The sequence below is a fragment of the Dama dama genome, chromosome 3, assembly GCF_033118175.1.
Source record: "Dama dama isolate Ldn47 chromosome 3, ASM3311817v1, whole genome shotgun sequence".
NCBI classification, from domain to species: domain Eukaryota; kingdom Metazoa; phylum Chordata; class Mammalia; order Artiodactyla; family Cervidae; genus Dama; species Dama dama.
Window position 1 is genome coordinate 44,867,870 of NC_083683.1, and position 18,278 is coordinate 44,886,147.

Here is an 18,278-nt window from a genome sequence, read left to right on the forward strand (position 1 = left end):
GGACTTTTTTCTATAAGGTCCTCTCCCTTTCTAAGCATCTTCATTTCTACTTCTAGCTCAGGGCTCCTCTCTTTCAAGTCTCCAGATTTGGAGTCCTGTCCTCTTTGCTCAACTTACCCCTCCTCCCAGTTTAGGTTTAGAGTCATGAGTGAAAAAATGTTGCCTGACATATCAGTAAACAAAGGATGTTGCAGTCATCAAGTCATCACATTACAGCCCCATCCTCCCCATGGTGAGCCCTGAGAGAGCTCAGGAGAGAGATAGGATGCTGGCCCTCAGGCCATCAGCCTCTGCAGCCACCCCTCAGTGTTGTACCCTGAGGAGACTCAGGATGAGAAAGTGCAGGATACTGGCCCCAGATAGTTGAGGTACGTATCCAAGGAATGATTTCAGTGAGCCCAGACTCTTGCATCTTCCCCTAAATAGAAAAGTGCCAAATTCCTTGAGATAACTGGTTTTAATTAACCATAATCTTTTGATGATTACCTATTGGCTCTCCCCTTACCTCTTCTGAGCAGTTCCTGAGAGCTGAGAGGCTGCGTCCCAGGCTTAAGTCCTCAGTTTTGTCTGCTAAATAAAATATAATTCTCAACTTTTAGATTGTGCTTTTTTTTTTTCCCAGTTGACAGAGCCAACCTCTCCAGTAGAGGGCTTCATCTTTAAAAACTGCACCCTGAAGCAGAAAATCCATTTTACTTGGTCATCCAGTTGTTGTTTAGTCTCTAAGTCCTGTCTCTGTCTCTCCACGAACCATATCCCACCAGGCTCCTCCATCCATGGGATTTCCCAGGCAAGAATACTGGAGTACATTGCTCCTGCACACCTATCCATAAACACCCCATTCAACACTCTCACTGAGTGGAAATCACAAAATTTTCTTCCCTCCTGTTCCCGTTATTTTCCCCTGCTGATCGTTACAGCTGGTTAGCTCTCAGGGAACATTGAGTCTTGGCCCAGATTTGAAAACTCTTCGCGGCTGGTGTTCCTCTACCTCACGGGTAGAGGGTTTGAAGCTGGCCTGGAGGAAGCGCCGCCTGAAGGCAGGCCTGCGTCTCTGACCTCCTGGGAACAGACCCAACCCCAGCCTGAGCCCCACAAGTGCCCGCGGGCCCTGGGCCATGTCCGGGGCGAACAGCCGTGGGCCTCCAGGGAGGGCGCCGGGGGAGCGGCCAGCTGGACTAGGCCGCCGCCCTGGGCCTGTGTCGCGCAGGTCTCCGGCTGCGTCCGGCCCGGCCCGGGGCCTCAGGCGGTCCAGGGTGCTTCCCAGGTGACAACGGGGCGGGGTGAGCTGCTCGAGGCCCGCCTGGCCGGATGCGAGGCATGACGGGAACCGCACTTCCTTCTCTGGGGGCCTGGAGAAAACCACAGGGCGCCGGGCCAGGGCAGGCCGCCCCCGGGGGAGCCGGCAGGATGGCTGAGGGCCGGGCGGGCGGCGCTGCTGGCCTCTTCGCCAAGCAGGTGCAGAAGAAGTTCAGCAGGGCCCAAGAGAAGGTAGGCGGCTGGGAGCTGAGGCCGAGGCCCGACGCGGCCGCAGGGTGTGCGGGGTGCTCGGGGCGGAAGACCTGGGCTAGACACAGAGGCTGACCTCGGGAAAGGCGAGCAGGGGTTCCCATGAAAACAGGCAGATTTGAGAGAAGGCAGAGAGCCTCGCCCAGTCTCGGACAGGGATAGGGGAAGCTGAGAGACAATTCCCACCGTCTGTCTCTCTTGGAACCTAAACAACGCCCAAGCTGACCCAGAAAAGGGAAAAGAAAGGAACTAAGCGTTGGTGACAGCTCTGTAGCAGATTTTGTCCTCGCCACCCAGCGAGAGTGGTATTTTTCACAGATGATGAAACTGGAGGTTCAAAGAGGGTCATTTCCCACATAAGACAGCACTCACCAGCTGGGTTGGCAGCGAGTACCACCCATTAGCTGAGACCTGGAGTCCACGAGGACTAGAGTAATTCTGACAGATTCTCTCCATGCCTGACCCAGCCTGGCTGCAGGCTATTGTTTTAGCTGATGTAAGCAGAAACTCATATCTGCTTCCTGTGCCTCCGTTTGGTGTTGGCGACTACTTGGTTCAGGGTGGCCAAGGAGCACCTCTTTTTGCACTGTGTCCTGAATTAGCTTTGGGTGGTCCTGCTCCATGGGGCTTCCCTGGTGGCTCAGATGGTAAAGAATCCCCCTGCTATGCGGGAGACCTGGGTTGAATCCCTGGGTTGGGAAGATCCCCTGGAGGGAGGGCATGGCAACCCACTCCAATATTCTTACCTCAAAATCCCCATGGACAGAGGAGCCTGGAGGGCTGCAGTCCATGGGGTGGCAAAGAGTCAGACAGGACCGAGACTGAGTGACTAAGCATAGCACGGCTCCATCGAGGTAGACTGTCTATCTGTACCTTGCCCACTTACCTGGATGGTGTGACCATTTCTCCACACATTTCACTGGCATTTTTGTTTCTATGTGTCCAGAGTATTTTCTTTGCTTCTAATCTGAATCCCTGCTCTCCACCCATCAACACCCTGGTAGGCAGGATGGTAAGGAGAAATGAATAGGCTAGAAGGAGAATGGGAGAGAGAGAGAGATAACCAGGACCTGAGTGAGAATCTTGGTTTTCTAAGACTTCATGGTCTTAGAAGCATTTGAGTGAACACCATATGCTTAAGAATTTAAATATTTGTATCATCTTCTAAAAGCAGAGCACTAGCTTGGGTGCTGGGAAGGATTAAAGGCAACCAGCTCTCCAAAGTGGGATTATTAACAGAGAATTGATGGAATATAGATTTAGTCTTTATCTTTAAGAGGCTCACAATGGAAGGGTAGGGGGAATGTGTGTGTGTGTGTGTGTGTGTGTGTGTGTTTCCCCTGTCTTTGTCTGAGGAAGCTGGGTCATGTGAAAGAGCAGAGGAAAAGGGAAAGATTTTTGTGTGGCTAGATTTTGTTACTTTACCTTAACCTAACTTCACCTTGATCATGGTTTCGATCTCTCCAAAGGTTACAAAGCCTATGGAAAGGTCTAGTTAGAAGTCATTGTGGAGGAAAAGGAGGTACTAGAGAAGAGAAGGCTGGTTACTCTATGGGTTGGAAAAACAAAAAGAAATCGCCAAAGGCCAAAAATTTGTGGACAATAGTTATGTTTTACCTCACTCTCTCACCTTCTGTTATCATCCAACCTATCAACATTATGCATGCATGCATGCGTGCTAAGCTACTTTAGTCATGTCTTTGCGACCCTATGGACGTAACCTGCCAGACTCCTCTGTCTGGGATTCTCCAGGCAAGAATACTGGAGTGGGTTGCCATGCTCTCCTCCAGCAGGTCTTCCTGACCTAGGGATCGAACTCGGATCTCTTACATCTCCTGCGTTGGCAGGTGGGTTCTTTACCACTAGTGCCACCTAGGAAGCCCCATCACTATGCCCTTGCTTTTAAGATTTTTCTCTATCTTTTTTTTAAAAGCATGAACTTGAAGCCTCAGGTAAATAACAGCTCTGCTCTAGGCTTCAGATTCTGCATCTGTAAAATGCAGTTGATGTTCAGTGATTTGGAGACTCAATTTGGTAAGGACACTGAAGTGAGAAGGGGAGAGGGCTCCTTGAACCTCAGAGTCAAGTACTTCCCAACTATCCAGATACACCCTGTGCTTCTTAGTCTGAGCCCCTAGAAGGCAGAGAGAGGAACAAACTTGAATCTGCCCTGAGAAAGTCCCAGGCTGTTGCAGAAAACACGGAGATACTCTGAACCCAGACTTAGACACAAAGGCAAGCAGATATTGAACTTCAAGCAGTACAGCTTGTACCCTAGAGGCAGTGGGTGTTGTCTGGATAGGATGGAAATGACCTGGGTTAGGAGAAAGAGTTCAGCTCAGCCTGTCAGAGTTTTTCAGTCTTGGGAAGTTATTGAAGGCAAAATAAAGATGGAGAAATTTACAGTCAAAAGAAAGGGTTCCCTGGCACACTGCAATTTTACAATAAGTGGTTGACTGTAATATGTAACAACTAATGTGTCAAATATCAAGTGCCTGCTATAGACAAAGCACAGGAATATAAGAAGGACATGATCTCTCCCCTTATGGAGCCCACATTCTCGTGATATGATCTCACTTCATCTTTTCAACGCTTTAAGCTTTGTGTTAGTATCCCAAATTTAGAAATGAGGAAATAAGGCTCAAAAGAGATTGGCAAGTGGCAGAATTATCACTGAAACTCAGGTGTCCTGCCTTAGGATCCCAATCTCAGCCTGCTTTCAATAAGGTTCCTGAAAAACCGATCTAACATCTGTGTCTCCCCACTTCCTGCTGTACCGGCCCACTTCCTGCTGATCTTCTTGCGGAGTAAAGCTGGGAGTGAAGGTCTGGGACTGTTAAACCAGTGGAGATGAAGCATCATCTTGTTTTATTTCCCAGTTCCTTCTCAGATTCAAGATGAGTCTGGCTTTGTTGTGTTTTTACAGTATGCTACATCTTCACATTTCACACGAATGCTTTCACCATCTGTTTGTGATTTCTCTGTGGCAAGCCTCTCAGATCTCCCCTCAAGAAAGGGCATTCACTGTTTACCACTCCTCTGTTGGTCTTTTTCTCTGTTAACTTTCAATCAACTTGTGAGGATTCAGTCAGCAATATTTACAGAAAAATCCCTTTGTCCATGATATGGGCTGGATAACTCATCTCTGGAACTTGGAGATGGGTTGAGTAAGAGGCATTCTTGCCTGCTAGAAGCTTATAATCTAGGTTTGTTTTGTTTTGTTTTGTTTTTAAGTAAAATAAGTGACCTGAGAGAAATCCATGGGAATTCAGAAGACTTGAGAACAGAGCAGGGGTTTGTAGTGAAGGTTGAATTTGAGATAGGAATTATGTCTGATTAATAGTTCCTCAGCCAAGTGGTGAGAGAGCATTCCAGCTGAGGATTGCCAGCATGAGCAAGGCTAGAATCTGGAAATCCTTTTAGGCAAACTAGGGAGAAATGCCGCTGAGCTGGAGCTCAGAGATTGGTGGGAGAAAAAGCTGGAAAATATATGAGGGGATAAAGGAGAGGCTACTTTAGAATATATCTTGACAATAAGGATTCCATAATATCTAATATCCAAGGCCTCTTCAAATTACTCCAATTGACAGAATTAACTAAAATATAATAAATGATTATAGGGAGGGGTCATAGTGAGGAACTACACTACCAAACTACAGCTACCAAACTACAAACTACAGCTACCAAACATGTCTGCAGTGGCTTTTTTTTTTTTTTAAACTTTATACTTGTAACTCAACTTATGTAAAAAGTAAAATAGGTGAATGAACATTGGAATATTCTTCACCTATTTCACCAAGGGTTAACATTTTGCCACATTTACTTTTTTTCTTATCCCTGCTCTTTTCTCTTTAAATATCTGTATTCCAACTTCTCAGCTGCTAGGCCAGGCAAACTGGGGCAGAATTCTCAGTGCAGGACTTTAGGGATTAGCATTATATGGGCTTTCATTAGTAAGTGATCCAAAGGTAAAATTATTAATTCTTTCAACAAACATTTTTGGAGCACCCATACATCATCCTTTCTCAAGGAACTCAAGTTGAGGAGGAACATCTACAGCGTAGTATAAGTGCCCTGAGACTCGGCCCTATTGCTTAAGGCAACAAATACTTTGGCTCCAAGACACTGGGTTATGTTTTCACGGTGATCATACTCATCTTTTCAGTTTCAGAATTGAAGGTGGGCGTATTCCTTCAACAAACACACTCCCACACCCTCCAAGCTTTTTTGCCTTGAGCCCTTTGAGGTTTGGGGATATTGGTCTGCTCCCAGGTGTCACATTGACTCTAGACTGAATCAACTCCTCTCTCCTTTCAGCCCCCCACCCCCACCCACAAGAACCAAGCTCCAGGCAGAGGAAGGGAGGGGTGGCAGGAAGGAAGTGAGAGCTGCCATTACCACTAAGCACGGTGGTTTTGCAACTTTCTGGTAGAGGACAGTGTTTGGTTGAGGGGAGAGGGTGGAGCTGGGGAAGATGAGTGACTCTGCACACCCAGGGCCCTGTGTTAAGTGAGGCAGAATAGAGACACTAACACAGATGGCTGCCCTGAAAAGGAAGTAAAGACAGGTATTTATAGGGAATAGAGTGGAACTCAGCATGATGATAGTGGATTTGTATTAACTATTCACCATAGCGCACCACTGTGAAAGCAATTTATGTGTATAATATCATTTAATTCTCCCAACAACTCCAGGAGATATCATTATCTTAATGGAGGGAAGGGAGTTCTACAAACGGAGGCTCTAGAGTTTAAGTGATTTGCCCAAAGGCTTATAGCCAGTAAGTAGAAAAGCCAAGATAGAGGCATATATCAGTTTGGCTCCAGAGATCTTGAGCTTAACTGCCATAGAGAAAGCTCCAGAACCTCAGGATTAAGAATGGAGACACCTGAGTCAGAGTCTGCATAGAGCTGGCCTCACCCCCAAGACCTGGGCACTCCTTCATATGATTCAGAGTTCTTCACAATGAGACTCCAATCTCCCTTTCTAGTTTCCTTACACATCACTCACTGTAACACACTCTAAACCAGTCATGCTGAACCATTTCATGACAACTGCTGTGAATCTGCACACTTCTGTGACTTTGCTGATGCTGTCTTTGCCTGAAATCCTCTTTCTACCCTCACCCTTTTTACTTTATTCCAGTCTAGCAAAATCTTAAATTCAAGGCCCAACCTTTAGGTCCCCTCCTGTATCAATCTCGCTGTCCTTCCCGTTATAAGTAATAAGTATCTATTTGCTGGATGCTGAGAAATATAGATAACTAAGGCAAGTGTCCAATCCTCAAGGAGCTCACAGTTTAGAAAGAGACAAAGATAAATGCAAATAATAAAACTTTGAGAGGAATTCCCTGGTGATCCAGGGAAAACTGGCAACCAAAGACGAACGGTTTGAATAGAGTGCCAATAACTTCCATCAACAACAGGTAGTCTGGAGGGTGGGAAAGGGAAGCTTGGAGAAAGAAAGAAGGCATGAGGGCTGAATGGTAGAACAGCAGCAGGTTCTGCCAATCAGCAGGCAAGTTAAGACTCCATGCTTCCACTGAAAGGAGCTTGGGTTCGATCCCTGGTTGGGGAACTAAGATCCCACAAGCCACACAGTGTGACAAAAAAAAGAACAGTAATAGAAGTGTATACAGGTGCAGAAGTTGTAAGTGCTTAGGACGGACTGATTTAGCTTGATTAATGAGATGCAATAGATATGATTAAGTGTCACAAAGAATATAGAGTATGAATTTGGTCATTTTAGATAGTTGCCTGACGATAAGAAAATAAAGAACATTCCAGAAAGAGGGAATAGCATCTAAACAAGCAACAGTGCAGCTTATTAGAAAACTAAAAGCATGAGTGAGAGAGAGACCTGTAGGAAAAAGGAATAGTGAAAGCTGAGGCTTAATGAAGGGTCAGATCCTAGAGACCCATACGTATGCTAGAGTTACAACTATAACTTGTAGATATATAATGGACATTTAACTAAAAAATTTGTTGAGCAGATGAATGGAGAATCATTAGAAGGTTTTAAGCAGCAACAAGATAGGTCTATTATCACAGGCCAAAAAAAAACCAATGAGGCCCTGGACTAAAGCCATGACAGTGAGACTAGAAAACACGGGATGGTTTCCAGAGGTGGACATGGTGAGGGATTCCATGAAGGAATAGTTGAGGGAAACTCCTGATTCTGACTTGGGCCCGGAGGATGGTGGTGCCTCTTTCCAAACTGGGGGTTACAGGTAGAAGAATCAGGGCTTTCTTACTTGTTATAAGTGAGTGTCCTCTAGGAGAAGAGAAACTGTATCTTTCTCATTTCTGTGTCCTTTGCATCAGCACTGAGACCACTATTATGGTTCTCTGGGTCCCAGGGGAGAGGAGGTGGCTATCAATAGCATTCACTTCTAGCTGAGTTTCAAATGCATAATATCAGAGCTTCTCAGTTTTCCTACAAGGGCCTTCAAAGAAAAGAGTCTCCTCCCCACCTCTCTGACTTCATTTATCTAAAGGAATCTGCTGCTATGGCTGGAAGAGGGTGTCTCATGTGAAAAAAATGTCTTCAAAGCTCATGTTTTTAGCCATGCACATTTTGTATTCTTCTAATTAATCCTTATTTTAATATAATACTCTTTCCCCCATCCCCACAGAAAACCATGCTAAATAACAATTTCATACCTTATTTATTCTGGGCTTTATATATACTCTAGCACATTGCTGAATACCCCAAATTGAGAAGAACCATAAAACATAATTGACTTTTCAGCAACATGCTGTATTTCTAATTCTGTTGGGCTAATATATGTACATCCCTTTAGTTGAATCTGAGACTCTGAGAGAAGCCAGGGTCAAATGAGGCCAACAGATAAGAGAGACTTGACTATAACAGTGTGGACCTCTCTGATTTATATTCTCAGGTACTACAGAAGTTGGGGAAAACTGTGGAGACCAAAGATGAACGGTTTGAACAAAGTGCCAGTAACTTCCACCAACAACAGGTAATCTGGAGGGTGGGAAAGGGAAGCTTAGAGGAAGAAAGAAGATGTGAGGGCTGAGTGGCAGAACAACAGCAGGTTCTGCAGATCAGCAAGCATTCCTTCTAACCCATCTAGCCCCAGGAGTCAGGGCCACAGGGTGACCTACCTGCTGCTTATTCTTCCCCTGGGAACCACAGAAAATCACCTTTCCTGTTCCTCCTCACCCTCATTCATAGAGGACTGAGAGTGTTTTTTTCTCATGGTGATTCTCCCAGGGTATAGTGATATCACTAGGTCCTTGGACAAAAATCAAAACAAGTGCCTTCCACTTCAGTTTCTGGCATATTCTTTTCCTCAGGCTGCCTCTCTTCTACCCTAGCATCTTCTCATCGCAGTGGCCATGTGTCTTGTTGCCTCTTTGTCCATTACATCTACCTAACCAAAGCCTTTTATTCTAAAATAATACCTCCATCTTTTACCTGTCATTCTCACCAGCAAAACTCCTGCTCTCACTGTTGCATCTGTCTTCACTGGATGCTATGGGTAATTTTATGTAGAAAACTTACATTAAGAAGTGGAAAAGAAGGCACTGCAACCAACTCTGAAAATTCTATAGTGCATATGTGATTAGAACAAGAAAAAATATAATTCATATATAGTAACATTAAAAAAAAGAAGAGAAAGTGGGTAACACTTGGTGGCCTGTGGATGGGGAGAGGCACCTGGCCAGTCATCAGGCCTTGGGGAGCCGTGCTTCCAGAGCTGCTGGATGTGACACCTTCTCCAGACCCAGCATGTGAGTGCCAGGTGACTGCCATGAACTACAGAGCCATGAGAATCCATAGCAGTTCACATTTCCAGGGTGGAGTCCATGTCAAAAATGAAAAAAGAACAACCATCTTTGAACTCCCTGAAAACTGATAACAAACCAGAAAAGTGGGGAAAAGTATTTCACACTGACTTACCTTCTGTCACCATATCTGAAAAATTGCAAAAGGACAAGATCTGGGAGAGTGAGTTGAAGAATTTCTCAGTAAAGATTTCAGTTACCTAATTTCAAAGAAAAAGTACAGATTTCTCCTTTTAGTAGTTGAAAAAACTAGTAATGACTGATTTTATTCCTTCAAATATATTATCAAATGTCATGGGGAGTAAAAATTCTTCATACTGATGACATAAGATACTACATGGAACAAAAGAAAAAAAAAAAGGTATTTACTCAAGAAATCAAGAACTTCTGTAAGAGATGTGGGGAAAAGAGTAGGAACTGGCCCACAAAAAGCAAGAACAAGTAGACTCAAAAAGCCTTTTATAAAGGTAAACGACATGAGGCACATCTTGTAAGTGGACAACACAGAAACTTTGCACAGAGTCAGTTCAGTTCAGTCGCTCAGTCATGTCCAACTCTTTGCGACCCCATGAACTGCAGCACACCAGGCCTCCCTGTCCATCACCAACTCCCGGAGTCCACCCAAACCCATGTCCATTGTGTCGGTGATGCCATCCAACCATCTCATCCTCTCCTCCTGCCCTCAATCTTTCCCAGCATCAGGGTCTTTTCAAATGAGTCAGCTCTCCACATCAGGTGGCCAAAGTATTGGAGTTTCAATTTCAACATCAGTCCCTCAAATGAACACCCAGGACTGATCTCCTTTAGGATGGACTGGTTGGATCTTGCAGTCCAAGGGACTCTCAAGAGTCTTCTCCAACACCACAGTTCAAAAGCATCAATTCTTCGGCGCTCAGCTTTTTTTATAGTCCAACTCTCACATCCATACATGACTACTGGAAAAACCATAGCCTTGACTAGACAGACCTTTGTTGGCAAAGTAATGTCTATGCTTTTTAATGTGCTGTCTAGGTTGGTCATAACTTTCCTTGTACAGAGTAATCACTATCAAGTTGTTGATGAAATTGTATCTAAGTTAGTTTTTGACTATAAAAACTGCAAATGTCCTGAAAAAGTCTGAATATAAAGAAAAGCTGGAACTGCAACATATGCCTCAGAAAGACATCAGGGAAAATAATGTACAGGTGCTTGACCAGAGTTTCCTGTATAAAGAAACCCAATAACCGAACAAAACTTTGGGTTTTTTTCAGAACATGTTTCTCTCCCCTTCTTCTATTGAATTGAAAGGACTTGATGAGAAAACATCTAATAAATTTCCATTTATGAAAATGACACAATTTTACATATCTGCTGCTACATAAAAATGAACAAAAATGCATTCTGGCATTTCTGAGTGGAAATTAATTATACATGAAATGAAGAACTAAGGGTAGATCACTGTCTGTGTAGGATACACAAATGTATACAAGTTTCTAATTTCAATATGGAAAAAACTGCATCTCAGCCAAAACAAAAGTTAGATCCTGTGCACTTCCCAGTGTAGGATCTGAAGGAAAAGGACCATCATTCTATATTTGGTCAAGATTCTTATTTGTTATCAGTAAATAGTTCAGGGATGTGTGCTCAGTCGCTCAGTTGTGTCTGACTCTTTGCGACCCTATGGACATAGCCCAACAGGCTCCTTTGTCCATGGGATTCTCCAGACAAGAATACTGTAGTGGGTTGCCATTTACTTCTCTAGGAGAGCTTCTTGACCCAGGGATCAAACCTACAACTCTTAGGTCTCCTGCATTATCAGGTAGGTTCGGGTTTGATCCCTGAATCAGGAAGATCCCCTGGAGAAGGAAATGGCAACCCACTCCAGTACTACTTCTGCCTGGAAAATTTCATGGATGGAGGAGCCTGGTAGGGTACAGTCCATGGGATTGCAGAGTCAGACACAACTGAGCGACTTCACTTTCTCTCTTTTCTTTACCACTAGCCCCACCTTAGTTCAGAGGAGCACCTACAATTCAGGCAAAGGCTCCAATCCCAAAGTTCTAGGAATCCAATGAATGTGATGTCAAGAATACAGAGCCTTTATCATCTGGTAAAATCCACTGGAGAGTGAAAATATTTTAAGGAAGAAATTTTATTAAAAATCTGGAACCAAAATAAAATAAAATAAAAATCTGGAACCAAAAAAAAAAATCTGGAACCAAATGTGGAGTTTTATAAGAATACTAAACTTCTTACTATGCAGGAAGAAAACAGAATTTATAGTTCACAAATACAATCTCATGAATTTGCGCAAGCTCTGGGAGATAGTGGAGGACAGAGGAGCCTGACTTGCTGCAGTTCATGGGGTTGCAATGAATCAGACACGATTTAGTGACTGAAAACAACGGTACAATCTCTACTGAACTTATTTCAGACTAGTGAGAAGTCAGAATTTTTAGGTTACACAGGTTACACTGAAAACAATGGTATATGTGATGTGTTAGATATTTGGGAAGAGGGAAATTCAAATAATCTGTTGTCAATGTTTTTCTCTTCTCTTTCAACCTCTATATTTAGTGGCTTTTAGACTTAAAAAACTAAATTGCTTTCAGAAGTGATAAAAACCAAATTCTTGAAATTTTTATAAATTTATATAAAAATTCTTAAGGTTTTCTTTCTCCCCCCAAGTTTGTTTACAGAACCAAATAGTAACAGTATTTTGTTTGCATTTTGCTGCAGAATTCAATACCTATTATAGAAAAATTATAGAATAAGTTTGTGGTTCATCTTATTAAAAAGGAGAGAGAGAGAGACAAGTGTGTACAGAGATTTAATCTTCTATGGGATATTGACTTTCTATCTTTGTGTACCAGGCCTCACATTTATCTCATTTAATTCTGACGTCGGTCCTGGAGCGTGTGATCGTCTCTTTATAATAGAAGGGAATTATTAACTTAAATGAATATCCAATTGCAATGCAATTCTGACACTAAATACCCAGAGTTAGTCCAAACATCACAGGTTGAGGGCGTACGTAGTTCCCCACCAAACAACCTTATTTCAGATACCAGCCACAAAGCTCCAGAATTCCCAGGGCACTTGCATTTTTGGCCAACTGGCTACAAATTTGGGGGTTCTTACTGGCCACTCTCTGTTCGTTTCCAAGGCAAACCATTCAGTCTTACAGTAATCCAAGTCTGTGCCCCAACCAGTAATGCTGAAGAAGCTGAAGTTGAACAGTTCTATGAAGAACTATAAGACCTTCTAGAACTAACACTGAAAAAAAGATATCCTTTTCATTATAGGGGACTGGAGTGCAAAAGTAGAAAGTCAAGAGATACCTGGAGTAACAGGCAAGTTTGGCCTTGGTGTACAAAATGAAGCAGGTCAAAGGATAACAGAGTTTTGCCAACAGAATGTACTGGTCACAGCAAACACCCTCTTCCAACATAACAAAGAAGACTCTACACAAAACCCACAAAAAAAATAATAATAATAATAAAATAAACACTAAAAGCAAAACAGAAAAAAAAAAAAAAGACTCTACACATGTACATCACCAGATGGTCAATACCAAAATCAGATTGATTATATTCTTTGCAGCCAAGGATGGAGAAGCTCCATACAGTCAGCAAAAACAAGACGGAGCTAACTGTGGCTCAGACGATAAACTCATTATTGCCAAATTCAGACTTAAATTGAAGAAAGTAGGGAAAACCACCAGACCATTCAGGTATGACCTAAATCAAATCCTCTACTATTATACAGTGAGACTGACAAATAGATTCAAGGGATTAGATCTGATAGAGTGCCTGAAGAATTATGGATGGAGGTTTGTGACATTGTACAGGAGTCAGTGATCAAGACCATCCCCAAGAAAAAGAAATGCAAAAAGGCAAAATGGTTTTCTGAGGAAGCCTTAAAAATAGCTGAGAAAAGGAAAGATATACCTATTTGAATGCAGAGTTCTAAAGAATAGCAAGGAGAGATAAGAAAGCCTTCCTCAGTGATCAGTGCAAAGAAATAGAGGAAAGCAATACAATGGGAAAGACTAGAGATCTCGTCAAGAAAATTAGAGATACCAAGGGAACATTTCATGCAAGGATGGGCACAATAAAGGACAGAAATGGTATGGACCTAACAGAAGCAGAAGATATTAAGAAGAGGTGGTAAGAATACACAGAAGAACTGTACAAAAAAGATATTCATGACCCAGATAACCATGATGGTGTGATCACTCACCTAGAACCAGACATCCTGGAATGCGAAGTCAAGTGGGCCTTAGGAAGCATCACTATGAACAAGGTAGTAGAGGTGATGGAATTCCAGTTGAGCTATTTCAAACCCTAAAAGATGATGCTGTGAAAGTGCTGCACTCAATATGCCAGCAAATTTGGAAAACTCAGCAGTGGCCACAGGACTGGAAAAGGTCAGTTTTCATTCCAACCCCAAAGAAAGGCAATACCAAAGAATATTTAAACTACCACACAATTGCACTCATCTCACACGCTAGCAAAGTAATGCTCAAAATTCTCCAAGCCAGGCTTCAACAGTACATGAACTGTGAACTTCCAGATGTTCAAGCTGGATTTAGAAAAGGCAGAGGAACCAGAGATCAAATTGCCAACATCCGCTGGATCATTGAAAAAAGCAAGAGAGTTCCAGAAAAACATCTACTTCTGCTTTATTGACTATGCCAAGCCTTTGACTGTGTGGATCACAACAAACTGTGGAAAATTCTTCAAGAGATGGGAATTCCAAACCACCTGACCTGCCTCCTGAGAAATCTGTATGCAGGTCAAGAAGCAACAGTTAGAATTGGACATGAAACAACAGACTGGTTCCAAATTGGGAAAGGAGTACATCAAAGCTATATATTGTCACCCTGCTTATTTAACTTAAATGCAGATTATATCATGCAAAATGCCATGCTGGATGAAGCACAAACTGGAATCAAGATTGCTGGGAGAAATATCAATAACCTCAGATATGCAGATAGCACCACCCTTGGCAGAAAGTGAAGAAGAACTAAAGAGCCTCTTGATGAAAGTGAAAGAGGAGAGTGAAAAAGTTGGCTTAAAACTCAACATTCAGAAAACTAAGATCATGGCATCCGGTCCCATCACTTTATGGCAAATAGATGGGGAAACAGTGGAAACAGTAACAGACTTTATTTTGGGGGGCTCCAAAATTACTGCAGATGGTGACTGCAGCCATGAAATTAAAAGACACTTGCTCCTTGAAAGAAAAGTTATGACCAACCTAGACAGCATATTAAAAAGCAGAGACATTACTTTGAGAACAAAGGGCCATCTAGTCAAAGCTATGGTTTTTCCAGTAGTCATGTATGGATGTGAGAGTTGGACTATAAAGAAAACTGAGCACTGAAGAATTGATGCTTTTGAACTGTGGTGTTGGAGAAGACTCTTGAGGGTCCCTTGGACTGCAAGGAGATCCAACCAGTCCATCCTAAAGGAAATCAGTCCTCAATATTCATTGGAAGGACTGATGCTGAAGCTGAAACTCCAATATTTTGGCCACCTGATGAGAAGAAGTAACTCATTGGAAAAAACCCTGATGCTGGGAAAGATTGAAGGCGGGAGGAGAAGGGGACAACAGAGGATGAGATGGTTGGATGGCATCACCGACTCGATGGACATGAGTTTGAGTAAGCTCCGGGAGTTGACAATGGACAGGGAAGCCTGGCGTGCTATAGTCCATGGGGTCAAAGAGTTGGACATGACTGAACTGACTGACTGGCCACTCAGCTTCCATAATTCACTAGAATGACTCACAGAACTCAGGAAAGTGCTCTACTTACAATTACAGTTTTATTATAAAGGGAATAAATCAGGACCAGCCAAATGAAGAGACACACAAGGGGAGGTCTTGGAGGGTTCCAAGCATGAAACTTCTATGTTCTCAAGACATGTTACTTTCCTGGCCTGTTGATATAGGATTACCAACCAGGGAAGCTTACCTAAACTTCAGATGTCTAGATTTTTTATTGTAACTTCATTACATAGTGAATCATAGGCCATGTGATTGAACTTGATCTCTAACTTCCCTCCTCTCCTTTCCCCTGGAGGTCATGCTGATATCACCTATCTGAAAACCCTAACCTGCTAATCACATGGTTCACATTTCTGGCCTGACCAGCCACCATCCTGAGTCATTTATTTAGCATAAACTCATGTATGATCTGAGAGATCCACCATGAATATCTTGGAAATAACTTGGAAAATCCCAAGAATTTAGAAGTTACTTCTCAGAAACCAGGGCCAAAGACCATTCAAATTCTTTATTGTCCTATATCAGTTAACTGAATTATATGGAAAATAATTCTTTAAAATTAATTTAAAAGCATATTAGCTATAATCTAATTCAGTAGTTGACTGTGTCAGAATCATTTGAGAAATGATTGTAAATACAACATCTCTGGTAGTAGAGCTTGGGAATCTGTATTTTAAAACTTGTTTTAATGGAAGATTTCAAATATATACTAAGAAAAACCTGTTCCTTGTTTCATCTTGATATAGATGAAATCTTGTTTCTTCTGTATCTGCACCCACTTTCCCCATCCTTGATCATTATGAAGCAGATTCTAGATATTTTATCTATAAAAATTTTATTATCAGTCTCTAAAGATAAGGACTCTTAAAATTTCACCACAAAATCATTATCACACCTAAAAATATTTTTTATAAAACATTTACTCATTACAACAATGAGTTTTAAAAATTTTTTTTGAGATATTTAAATTATAAATATCAAGAGGAAATTCCCTGATGGTCCAGTGTTCTCAGAGCCAAAGGCCCAGGTTCAAGCCCTAGCTGGGGAACTAAAATCCCATGAACCACATGGCCAAAAAAAAAAAAGTATATTAAGAAAAAAAAACGGATTAAAAAATAATGGTTTCACACCGTCCCATGCTACAACTATTGTTTTTTTATACTTACAATTATTTTGCTGTGTATGTGTATAATCTCTAAATATACCCACAACAAATAAATAGGTTTACAAAAGTGTTATTATTCCATTCATATGGTTTTATAACTTGCCTTTTTCACTTAACAATACAAATATCTTTCAAGATATTTCAGGTTAAGAATCTGGCTTAAAACATATTTTAGCAGTATCTTAAAAATATCTAAAAAATTAGCAGTAATTTCTTAATATCATAAAATATACAATGTTCACACTCCTCGATTTGTGTCATTTTTAAAAAATAATTTGTTTAAATCAACAATTTGTTGACCTATTTAACAAATCTCTTAATCTGTAGGTTTCTTATCTCTCCTTTTTGCAGTTTATTTGTGGATGATACTAGGTGGTTTTTCCTGCAATTTCTAAATTTTGCTGATTGAATCTCCCTGATACTGTTTAACATGTTACTCTCTCTCTTGTATTTTCTGTAAATTAATAGTTAGATAGAGAGTTGATGAGATTCAGATTTTTGTTTTTGTTTGTTTTGAAAGCAAGAACACTTGTTATTACAGGTGTTACATTCTCCCATTGGAGACACATAGTATGTGATTGTCTCCTTTTTTGTGTGATATTAACAGCCATAGGTGATCATTAACTAGAGTATCTGTTTTACATTAAGCTTCCTAAGTAATTATGACACAGCAGTGGGAGAACAGCATTTGGCCACTACCGATCTAGTCTAACTCCATCAAGGGGAAATAGGATCTGATTGAGAGGGAGGTAATTTAATCAAGGTCACGTGACTTAAGAGCTGCAGAGCTAGGATTCAAACTTAAAAGCCTTTGCTTTTTTCCCCCGTACCTCACATGGAGGCCTCCCTGGGCCTCTTCTCAACTGCAGCTGCTGCTCTGCTTCCAGCTCCGAGATAGGAAGCATACTTTGAAAGGTTTCTGACTCTCGGCCTATCTGGCCCTCGGTTCTTTCTCTGCCTTATGGGGTGGACCTAGAATGGCAGATGTGTGGTTAGAAAAGGTAGGAGATGAAGGAAGAGCCATGAAGAATAAGAGGATCAGATGGGACAACCCCCTCAGTATTCCCTGTGTGAGCCCACCAACTAACGGTCACTTGAGTGAGGAAATACATTGGAGAAATGAAATGGAGTTAAATTAGGAATAAGGGAAAGCATTTCTCCTGAGAGAAAGATGCACCTACAGTAACTGGTATTTGAATATGCTTGGAAAGTTTAATTAACAACCATTTCATAGGTACTTGCTACATACAAACAATACAGCACACCTGTTCTTAAGACTTTTACAGTTTAGGGAGAAAAACAGTGAATATACAGTCAGGTCTGAAGCTGAACTTGGGTGTCTAAAACGAACAGGAGGAAAAAGGACAAGGTTAAGGCAGTTGGGCTTCCCTGATAGCTCAGTTGGTAAAGAATCTGCCCGCAATGCGGGAGACCTGGGTTCAATCCCTGGGTTGGGAAGATCCTCTGGAGAAGGGAAAGGCTACCCACTCCAGTATTCTGACCTGGAGAATTCCATGGACTGTATAGTCCATGGGGTCGCAAAGAGTTGGACACAACTGAGCGACTTTCACTTTCACTTCCAGGGAAACTGAAATTGAGTGAAGTTTTCCAGAAGTTGGACCAGCTGGTCATGTGCCCTACCTTTCATCTGCAATCAGTTTATAGGTGAACTTTTTATTAATAAATATTACTCTCAAACTACCCAGCCAGATTTCAAGGCTTTGACACTTGCCTAGGTGCTTAATCAAATTTTCATAAGTAATTTTTCTTTGAGGATTCTGCTTGTTTCCCCCTTTCCCTTTCCTCAAAATGTATTATATAGGAAGAATTATTTTCCTCAAGCAGCATTTTCATCTCTTATTTCTGGTAGTGACAGCTGCTTCCAACTCATTGCCTTTAAAATCACATCTAGGGACTTCCCTGGTGGTCCAATAGTTAAGAATCCCCCTGCCAATGCAGGGGACACAGGTTTGGTTCCTGATCCAGGAAGATCCCACATGGCACCGGGCAACTGGGTCCGT

The 18,278-nt window shown here is 42.1% G+C and overlaps 1 protein-coding gene and 1 pseudogene across 3 annotated transcripts in view; both read left to right on the forward strand.

The window, feature by feature from the left end:
• The first annotated feature begins 1,305 nt into the window (after positions 1-1,305).
• The window catches only part of BIN2 (bridging integrator 2), a 36,054-nt gene continuing 19,081 nt past the window's right edge, over positions 1,306-18,278 (forward strand). For 2 of the 3 annotated variants that reach the window (XM_061127585.1, XM_061127587.1), the window contains exons 1-2: positions 1,306-1,491; positions 8,411-8,491. In XM_061127585.1, the coding sequence (XP_060983568.1) occupies positions 1,312-1,491; positions 8,411-8,491 (261 nt within the window). In that variant the 5' untranslated portion in view covers positions 1,306-1,311. Of the gene's footprint in view, positions 1,492-8,410; positions 8,492-17,840; positions 17,923-18,278 lie in introns of those variants that run through there. The other variant, XM_061127591.1, reaches the window with a different exon arrangement.
• LOC133049003 (protein DBF4 homolog A-like) lies at positions 8,523-9,814 on the forward strand (annotated as a pseudogene).